We start from the raw sequence: 11552 nt of genomic DNA on the forward strand, positions 1-11552 counted from the left end.
AAAAACACCCTTCATGATACAGAGTTAGTGAATATTTTGGTCATTGACATGATTGTGGTTTTGAACTACGAAAAAAATACAATATAACTATACTGCGTTTTTCTTTTACAGTGTCGAATAACAATAGCTAAATATAAAAAAAGCTTTTGTTTTGCTCTTATAGAGAAACAGAAATTGAACCAAAAACAGACGTTTTCTCATATTCCGACACCGGAAATGCAACGGGAACCGGAAATTGCTACAAAGTCAAGCCCGTGAACTGGCCTGCAGGAAAACAAAACAGTGGGGCGTCGTATCCCAAGTTTATGTATAAAAAAAACAACATATTCATATCAGTGTCTGCTCTTTTTTTGATGCAGGGTACAACACTACACTTTATTTTCTCCGCATGGCAGTGCGCAGTTGTTTTTTTAATTAGCGTTTACTTTTATTTTGAAAATACCATTGAAAAATAAAGATTTTCCTTTTAGAGTGTCGAAGAACAATAACTATTTTCTAAACAATTTTTTTTTTTACTTGTACAGTTCATACAAGTCAGCACAAACAAAAAAACGAACCAAAAACAGATGTTTTCTCAATATTCCGACACCGGAAATGTAACCGGCACCGGAAATTGCTACAAAGTCAAGCCCGTGGTGGCTTCGCCTGCAGGAATAAAAAAAGAGTGTGGCGTTGTATCCTAAATTTATGCATAAAAACATATTGAAATGATCATCTGGTCTCTCAGACGCAAGATACAAGATAACACTTTATTTTTTTTCTCTGCTTGGCAGTGCGCGGTCTTGTTTTTAATGAGCAACTTCCGTTTCAGGTGTCGGAATATGAAAAAAAAAAAAAAAAAAAAAAAAAGCTTGTTTTTGGGTGCGTTTTTTTTTCGTTTCAGTTTATTGGTTATTTTTCTTACATGAACTATACAATAATTTAAACTTTGCTTTAAATCAAAAATTAAATAATGAAAATATATTGTTTTTCCACACAAATAGAACGCTGTTTTAAGTTGTATTTCAAAATAAAATTCAAACCCAACTGTTTTTGCATTTTAGTTGTATTTTTCGTATTTCAAAACAAAAGCCAGATACGTTCAAATAAATCAATTGTATTCCAATTCCCATTTATTAAACACAAATATCATTGACCCCCCCCCCCCCCCCCCCCAAAAAAAAGAAAGAAAAAAAGACCCAGGTCCACTTAGAACATACTTGCCAACCTTGAGACCTCCGATTTCGGGAGGTGGGGGGCAGGGGGTGGGCGTGGTCGGGGTGGGACGGGGGCGTGGCCAAAAGGGGAGGAGTATATTTACAGCTAGAATTCACCAAGTCAAGTATTTCATAGATATATAAGAAATACTTGACGTTCAGTGAATTCTAGCTATATATATATATATATGTATATATATACGTATATATATATATGTATTTTATTATATATATATATAAAATAAATACTTGTACTACTTATTATATATATATATATATATATAAGAGAAATACTTGAATTTCAGTGTTCATTTATTTACACATATACACACACATAACACTCATCTACTCATTGTTGAGTTAAGGGTTGAATTGTCCATCCTTGTTCTATTCTCTGTCATTATTTTTCGAACCATGCTGAACATGATGATGCATTCTGTGTGGCACGCACAAAAGTGCTTTCATCAAATGCACTAGATGGCAGTATTGTCCCGTTTAAGAGTGTCACAACATTGCTGTTTACGGCAGACGAACAGCTTTACGGTATACAAAAATGTGACTGCTGTTGTTGTGTGTTGTTGCCGCGCTGGGAGGACGTTAATGAAACTGCCTAACAATAAACCCACATAAGAAACCAAGAACTCGCCCTCCATCATTCTACAGTTATAACGTTATTGGGCAGGTATGCTGTTTATGTTGTGGGCCTGAATTTCGGGAGAAAATTTGTCCCGGGAGGTTTTCGGGAGAGGCGCTGAATTTCGGGAGTCTCCCGGAAAATCCGGGAGGGTTGGCAAGTATGACTTAGAATGTGTATATATAGGGATGATGTTCGAAACCGGTTCTCCTGAGTGTTCGATTAGAAAAGAACAGATTCCATGGACTCAAATCCCTTTTTGAGAATCGAGGCCACTATAGTAAAGAAAAAGAGTTGGTTCTTTATTCGAATCCCCGGGAACGAATCCCGTCCCACAAGAAATGCCCTGTGGGACATTAGACTGAGCTACGTCATTTCCTGTGATGTCACACAAGCAGCAAAAATAATGGACCGGAAAAAACGCCTCAAGGCATGGCTATTCACCTATAGTGATCACAGAGACAGGTTGTTTTTGTGTTGCTGTATATATTTGTTTTTCTGAAAAATCCCACTTAATATACTTTGGGTAACAGTCAATATTTATTTTTAAAACATTTTTTTAGGGGGGTAACAGTCAATATTTATTTATTTTTCTTATAAAATAAAAGTGAGCTTTTGTATTGTGTTTTTTTTCATATACAACAACCTATCTGTATTCGATAAGAGAATCAATAAGGAATCGGTTTGATAAGAGGATTCGATAATGGGCTCGAACTCGATAATTTCTTATCAAACATCATCCCTAGCTATATGTATTTAATTTTTTAAACAGGCTTTAAATTTTTTTTTTTATTTACACAGTCCAACTTGTGTGGGTGGTCACTATACATAACTTTGAGTGTATAAGCAATTTCAAAACAATAAATCTAGCTGCTGTTCCAGTCACATGATTTTAGATGCACCCAAGCAGGAGTAATCTCTTATTTATGATGCGGGCGATAGACCTCAGGTACTCGTTCTGGGCGACCGGCTTGAGACGGATGCTCCCATCTCCCTGACGACGATGTTTCTATGGCGACCTCACACTGAGGGACATCACATCTCCAGTGTGGAGATGTGAGATATACTCGCCCTACCCGAGGCTTGTTGTTGATAGCATGTCTACTGTAGGTGTTCTTCTATGATTACATTGTCAGCACAACTTTTTTTTTTTAGAAAACATCAACCTAACACAGGGTGTTGACATCAAAATGTTTGACGTAAAACACAGAAAAAGAAAAAACATCTGTCCAAAAAACTGGCAGCTCAGTCACCATCATTTTACCATAAAACCCAGTGTTGTTTTTTTTTTTTACTCCAAAATACTGTAAATTTGAAAAACAGTAACAATGATGTTTTTATGCAAAAATTACTGCAAAAAATACCTTGAAATCTACTGACTTTTTAATTTTTTTTAATATATATATATAAAATGGAGACACGTTACTGTAAATTCTGGCAATTAAAATGTCAATTTTTTACTCCATAAAATCTACTTTCACAATGCATTACTGTAAATTTGAAAAACAGTAACATTGCTGTTTTTATGGAAACATTCTGGCGACTGAGCTGACAGTTTTTTAAAACTTTGAAATCTACTGACAATTTTTTTTTATATTGCATTACTGTAAATAGAATCAAGTTACTGTAAATTCTGGCGACTAAAATCCATACAATCTATGGTCGATTTCACAGTGCATTATTGTAAATGGATTAAAAAAATGGTACTAATGTTATTTTCAAAAAAACAATTTTTATATTGCATTTTTTTTTATATTGCATGGTATTATATTGCATGGAAACAAATTACTGTAAATTATGGCAACTAAAATTCATAAAATCTATGGTCGATTTCACAGTGCATTACTGTAAATGGAAAAAAATGGTACCAGTGTTATTTTCTAAATGTTTTAACTTTGAAATCTAGTATTTTTTTTTATTTTGCATTACTGTAAATGGAAACAAGTTACTGTAAATTCTGGCGACTCGACTAAAATCCATAAAATCTATGGTAAATTTTTTAGTGAGTTATTGTAAATTAAAAATAGTACCGTTGTTATTTTCGTGGAAAAATTCAGGTGACTGAGCTGCCAGTTTTTCAAGTGAAATCTATGGTCGTTTTTACAGTGCATTACTGTAAAATGAAAAAAAAAAAAATGGTACTCATGTTATTTTCTAAATTTTTAACTTTGAAATTTACTGACTTTTTTTATTTTTATATTGCATTACTGTAAATGGAAACAAGTTACCATAAATTCTGGCGACTAAAATCCATAAAATCTATGGTCGATTTTACAGTGCATTACTGTAAATGGGGGGGAAAAAAATGGTACTAATGTTATTTTCTAAATTTTTAAACTTTAAAATGTTGGGTTCTGACGTTGATTTGACCATAGAATTTTAGTCATTTTCCAACCAATATTCTACAACACAAATACATTGAAACAACATGCTTTTTGACAACGTTTAATCAATGTTGGGTTCTGACATTGATATGACCATTGAAAATTGGTCATTTCCCAAACAACAACGTGGATCCAACGTTAGACACCACCGTTGATTTGACCATTGACTTTTAGTCATTCTCCAACCGATATTTTACAACACAAATATAACGTTGAAACAACATGCTTTTTGACGACGTTTAATCAATGTTGGGTTCTGACGTTGTTTTGAGCATTGAATTTTGGTCTTTCCCAACCAATATTCTACAACACAAATACAACGTTGAAACAACATGCTTTTTGACAACATTTATTCAATGTTGGGTGCTGACGTTGTTTTGAGCGTTGAATTTTAGTAATTTTCCAACCAATATTCTACAACACAAATACAACGTAGAAACAACATGCTTTTTGATGACGTTTATTCAATGTCTGGTTGTGACGTTGATATGACCATTGAATTTTGGTCATTTCCCAACCAACAACGTGGATTCAACGTTAGACACCACTGTTGAATTCACCATTGAATTTGAGTAATTTTCCAACCAATATTCTACAACACAAGTACGTTGAAACAATATGCTTTTTGACGACATTTATTCAATGTTAGGTTGTGACATTGATTTGACCATTCAATTTTAGTAATTTTCCAACCAATATTCTACAACACAAATACGTTGAAACAACGTGCTTTTTGACGACGTTTATTCAATGTTGGGTTCTGACATTGATATGACCATTGAATTTTGGTAATTTCCCAACCAACAACGTGGATCCAACGTTAGATACCAACGTTGATTTGACCATTGACTTTTAGTCATTCTCCAACCAATATTTTCCAACACAAATACAACATTGAAACAACGTGCTTTTTGACGACGTTTAATCAATGTTGGGTGCTGACGTTGTTTTGAGCGTTGAATTTTGGTCATTTTCCAACCAATATTCTACAACACAAATACAACGTTGAAACAACATGCTTTTTGACGACGTTTAATCAATGTTGGGTTCTGACGTTGATTTGAACATTGAATTTGAGTCATTTTCCAACCGATATTCTACAACACAAGTACGTTGAAACAACATGCTTTTTGACGACGTTTAATCAATGTTGGGTTCTGACGTTGATTTGACCATTGAATTTTAGTAATTTTCCAATCAATATTCTACAACACAAATACAACTGGGTTCTGACGTTGATTTGACCATTGAATTTTAGTAATTTTCCAACCAATATTCTACAACACAAATACGTTGAAACAACATGCTTTTTGACTACTGGTACGTTTATTCAATGTCTAGTTGTGATGTTGATTTGACCATTGAATTTTAGTCATTTTCCAACCAATATTCTACAACACAAGTACGTTGAAACAACATGCTTTTTGACGATGTTTAATCAATGTTGGGTTCTGACGTTGATTTGACCATTGAATTTTAGTCATTTTCCAACCAATATTCTATAACACAAGTATGTTGAAACAACATGCTTTTTGACGACGTTTAATCAATGTTGGGTGCTGACGTTGTTTTGAGCGTTGGATTTTGGTCATTTTCCAACCAATATTCTACAACACAAATACGTTGAAACAACATGATTTTGAAGATGTTTAATCAATGTTGGGTTCTGACGTTGATTTGACCATTGAATTTTAGTAATTTTCCAATCAATATTCTACAACACAAATACGTTGAAACAACATGCTTTTTGACTACCGGTACGTTTATTCAATGTTTAGTTGTGACGTTGATTTGACCATTGAATTTTAGTCATTTTCCAACCAATATTCTACAACACAAGTACGTTGAAACAACATGCTTTTTGACGACGTTTAATCAATGTTGGGTGCTGACGTTGTTTTGAGCGTTGAATTTTAGTCATTTTCCAATCAATATTCTACAACACAAATACAACTGGGTTCTGACGTTGATTTGACCATTGAATTTGAGTCATTTCCCAACCAATATTCTACAACACAAATACGTTGAAACAACATGCTTTTTGACTACCGGTACGTTTATTCAATGTCTAGTTGTGACGTTGATTTGACCATTGAATTTTGGTCATTTTCCAACCAATATTCTACAACACAAGTATGTTGAAACAACATGCTTTTTGACAACGTTTAATCAATGTTGGGTTCTGACGTTGATTTGAACATTCAATGTTAGTCATTTTCCAACTGATATTCTACAATAGAAGTACGTTGAAACAACATGCTTTTTGACAACGTTTGATCAATGTTGGGTTCTGACGTTGATTTAACCATTGAATATTGGTCATTTCCCAACCAACAACGTGGATCCAACGTTAGACACCAACGTTGTCTCAATTTACAAATACAACTATTTTGCAACATTGTTTCAAAGTACATGTAGGTAAAATCAACGTTGTTTCAATGTCTCGTGCCTGCTGGGTGTTGACTGCATGCTCAAGTGGAAATAAAACTTGGTTCTGCTGATCAATGTCTACTCCGTCTTTCAATCAATCAATCAATCAATCACAAGGTCTCGTAGGTGTAATGTGGCAATGTTTAATTGTTACTTCGCATAACAACAACAAACGATACTATTCTGGTTCCCAAAGGAAGGAATGTCTCACTGGAAGTAGATACATTGCAATAAATACGCAATCATACTTCCCCTCTCAATTATACAGTAATTTAGAGCACCAGTTAAAAGTCTTATTTTATTCTCCTCCTAAATTTAAGTGATAGAATTAAGAACAAGCATTACCAGAAAGCTCGGAAATTGCGGCTATGAAGGAACTTTAAGTATGTAGCAACAGCAAGTAACCACAGAGGAAGTTTCTTCATAACTTAGCATAATTAACCGTTTACTTTCCCGTCTTCAGTGGTTTGTTATTGTCCAGCACAAGAACCGAATGGAGCCCAGGTTGAGATCCCTGGCTGCATGAAAACAACGGCATGCTGTCCTACCCTATGCGCACTCACAGTCTCTTCTTGATGAGTTTCTCCAGTTTGCGTATGCGTGACGACTCCTGCTCGGGGGTGGGGGCGCTGAATGACAATCCGCCGCCGCCGCCGTCGGCCCCGGAGGGCGGCGTCGGTAACCTCTGCCTGAAAAGCTCCAGCATGCTGCTCTGCTCGCCGCGTTTTAAACCCTAAACACACACAAGGAGAGGATTGAGAAAAGCACTCGTGGACTTGTTTTGTGTCGAGACGACGCGTGCACAAAAAGATGCCGAGTCAAAGTGTGTGAGTGACGGGAGGAAAAGCTCAGCTCGATATAAGACGACAGGTCATTTCCAGACTTATGTTTAATATTCAGTGAGATATGATTCATTTACACATATTGTTACTGTCATTTATTTAGCAGGAACAAAACATGGCATGAAAACACTGAAAGGATAGGATAGGACTTTATTGTCATTGCACAAGTACAACAAAACTACGTTTTCAGCACAAACCCGTTCAAGATTAGACATCCGCACCGTAACACAACATAAACACAACAGAACAAATACCCAGAAGCCTTTGCAGCACTAACTCTTACAGGACGCTAAAATATACACCCCCCGCCCCACCTCAACCTCCTCATGCTCTCTCAGGGAGAGCATGTCCCAAATTCCAAGCTGCTGTTTTGAGGCATGTTAAAAAAAAAATAATGCACTTTGTGACTTCAATAATAAATATGGCAGTGCCATGTTGGCATTTTTTTCCCCATAACTTGAGTTGATTTATTTTGGAAAACCTTGTTACATTGTTTAATGCATCCAGCGGGACATCACAACAAAATTAGGCATAATAATGTGTTAATTCCACGACTGTATATATCGGTATTGGTTGATAATGATAAATAAATAAATAAATAAATAAATAAATAAATAAATAAATGGGTTATACTTGTATAGCGCTTTTCTACCTTCAAGGTACTCAAAGCGCTTTGACAGTATTACCACATTCACCCATTCACACACACATTCACACACTGATGGCGGGAGCTGCCATGCAAGGCGCTAACCAGCAGCCATCAGGAGCAAGGGGTGAAGTGTCTTGCCCAAGGACACAACGGACGTGACTAGGATGGTAGAAGGTGGGGATTGAACCCGAGTCACCAGCAACCCTCCGATTGCTGGCACGGCCACTCTACCAACTTCGCCACGCCACAACGAAACCCCGTTTTCAGCACAAACCCGTTCAAGATTAGACATCCGCACCGTAACACAACATAAATACAACAGAACAAATACCCAGAAGCCTTTGCAGCACTAACTCTTACAGGACGCTAAAATATACACCCCCCCGCTACCTCCTACCCACCCGCCCCACCTCAACCTCCTCATGATCTCTCAGGGAGAACATGTCCCAAATTCCAAGCTGCTGTTTTGAGGCATGTTAAAAAAAATAATGCACTTTGTGACTTCAATAATAAATATGGCAGTGCCATGTTGGCATTTTTTTCCATAACTTGAGTTGATTTATTTTGGAAAACCTTGTTACATTGTTTAATGCATCCAGCGGGGCATCACAACAAAAGTAGGCATAATAATGTGTTAATTCCACCACTGTATATATCGGTATTGGTTGATAATGATAAATAAATAAATGGGTTATACTTGTATAGCGCTTTTCTACCTTCAAGGTACTCAAAGCGCTTTGACAGTATTTCCACATTCACCCATTCACACACACATTCACACACTGATGGCGGGAGCTGCCATGCAAGGCGCTAACCAGCAGCCATCAGGAGCAAGGGGTGAAGTGTCTTGTCCAAGGACACAACGGACGTGACTAGGATGGTAGAAGGCGGGGATTGAACCCGAGTCACCAGCAACCCTCCGATTGCTGGCACGGCCACTCTACCAACTTCGCCACGCCACAACGAAACTACGTTTTCAGCACAAACCCGTTCAAGAATACACATCCGCACCGTAACACAACATAAACACAACAGAACAAATACCCAGAAGCCTTTGCAGCACTAACTCTTACAGGACGCTGCAATATACACCCCCCCGCTACCTCCTATCCCCCCGCCCCACCTCAACCTCCTCATGCTCTCTCAGGGAGAGCATGTCCCAAATTCCAAGCTGCTGTTTTGAGGCATGTTAAAAAAAATAATGCACTTTGTGACTTCAATAATAAATATGGCAGTGCCATGTTGGCATTTTTTTCCCCCATAACTTGAGTTGATTTATTTTGGAAAACCTTGTTACATTGTTTAATGCATCCAGCGGGGCATCACAACAAAATTAGGCATAATAATGTGTTAATTCCACCACTGTATATATCGGTATTGGCTGATATCGGATTCGGTAATTAAGAGTTGGACAATATCGGCAAAAAATCCATTATTGGACATCTCTATACAAAACATTATGGTTGTTAGCAAAGAAAAATCCATAAATTATCCGCACGGTTTTAAAAGCCATGGGGTTCAAAGCGTAGGAAAAAAGTAGCGGCTTACAGTCCAGAATTTACAGTATCTTTTAGTTGATACAATATCAGCAGGAATCATACAGATGTATTATGGCTGGGCCGATCGATCAGCATAGGCCAATTTTTGTGAAAAGGTACATGATTGCCATCGCCGATTAATGCTTTTTTATTGCCAATACCCTTTGGCTGTTTTTATCTTTAGCAACTAGCAGCTATTTATGTGTCGTGCCACTCCTCTAAGTTAGTATATATCCCCTTCATTACGGCAAATAAACTGCATTTCTTGGTATAAGTATCACATAGTAATGTGTGAGGAGGTTGAGGTGGGGCGGGGGGGTAGGAGGTAGCGGGGGGTGTATATTTTAGCGTCCTGTAAGAGTTAGTGCTGTAAAGGCTTCTGGGTATTTGTTCTGTTGTGTTTATGTTGTGTTACGGTGCGGATGTCTAATCTTGAACGGGTTTGTGCTGAAAACGTAGTTTTGTTGTACTTGTGCAATGACAATAAAGTCCTATCCTATCCTTTCAGTGTTTTCATGTTATGTTTTGTTCCTGCTAAATAATACTGAACATAGTACACGCCAAGAAAAAGAAAAAGGAATATTGTGGTGATATTGTTAAACCGTCAATAGCACTCACCATGAAGACATTGAAACATTTACAGTTAATACATGTGATCGGTATTGGTCAATCTCATGGAAGCATAAAACCCTAATCAAAACATTCCCACTATATATTATTACTCAGTACTGTGGAATGTTAGAAAATGTTTGATCAAGTGAAATGAGTCAAACAGAGAACACGTGAGAGACACATTAACCTACTGTAAATTAAATGAAAGCCCTTACTTTTTTCCTACGCTTCAAACTCTGTGGCTTATAAAAAGGTTTGGCTAATTTACAGATTTTTCTTCGCTGACGGCCATAATGCAAAAAACAAAACAAGCAAATAGACTGAAAAGGTGTGTTATTGTTTGTGCTATGGCACCATCTTTTGGACGAGTTCGCTCACTGCAGGTGCTGCGGTGTTCTTCGGTTTAGAAGTATAAGTGCCGTTCCGTCTTCTAGTCGTCAATAGCGTTTCTACTCATAATGACTCTTCATTCATCATTACAAGCAACGTTTGTAAGTTTTACAATACAACTAAAACAATTCATACTTACTAAACCGTTCCATGTGTGATGTCTGTAGAAGTGTTTCCATGCATATTTCTACGTGCCATCGTAATGTAATGAAACTCGCGTTGTTAGCATTAGCTAATATGCTAACACGTTTACGAGTGTCTGTGTTAGTATTATTAACTTACAGTGGCATCCTTTTTGTATTGTTTCAGTTATGTAAATTCACCGAAACGTCATTGTGGAGTTATTGAGTCGGTTTAGCTGATTGGAGAGCTATGACGATGACTTCTGTTTTGTTTGATCAGCCGTTTTACTGCCGTGTTACAGACACCGTTTAGAAACAATTAAGTATGGAAATAAAAATTTACAGAATATTTATGTGTAAATAACATTTCACAATGTATATATCTGCCGGTGCGACAAATATATGGAAAAATATAGATTTTTCTTCTAAAACTGACTGGGTTCGGCTTATATACCGATGCGTTCTATAGTCAGAAAAAAATCTGGAATGGACTTCTGCTGTCTTTAATTTAAAGTGGGGTGGATGATGCGGACACGTTTGTTACTGGATACTTCTAATACACTTCTCCCTTGGAGACTTGGTATGTGTAAATAATATGCAACTATAATTATTTGATACTTGTGTATGTTGACAAATGTGCTCTTTAAGACTGCAATTTTGTTCAATTAAGGACACTGGCTTGTGTGCTAGTGTGTGCTTAGCTGTTGCTAGCTCCTAGTAGCCTACAGCCTAGCATGTTTGTCGTTTGTAAATGA

The 11552-nt window shown here is 36.8% G+C and overlaps 1 protein-coding gene across 1 annotated transcript in view; it reads right to left on the bottom strand.

Moving 5' to 3' along the window:
- Positions 1-6767: 6767 nt before the first annotated feature.
- The window catches only part of vps53 (VPS53 subunit of GARP complex), a 143568-nt gene continuing 138783 nt past the window's right edge, over positions 6768-11552 (bottom strand). The window contains exon 22 of the mRNA XM_061925839.1: positions 6768-7377. Coding sequence (XP_061781823.1) covers positions 7204-7377 — 174 coding nt within the window. The 3' untranslated portion in view covers positions 6768-7203. The remainder of the gene's footprint in view (positions 7378-11552) is intronic.

Source organism: Nerophis lumbriciformis, linkage group LG30 (assembly GCF_033978685.3).
Source record: "Nerophis lumbriciformis linkage group LG30, RoL_Nlum_v2.1, whole genome shotgun sequence".
Lineage (NCBI taxonomy): Eukaryota > Metazoa > Chordata > Actinopteri > Syngnathiformes > Syngnathidae > Nerophis > Nerophis lumbriciformis.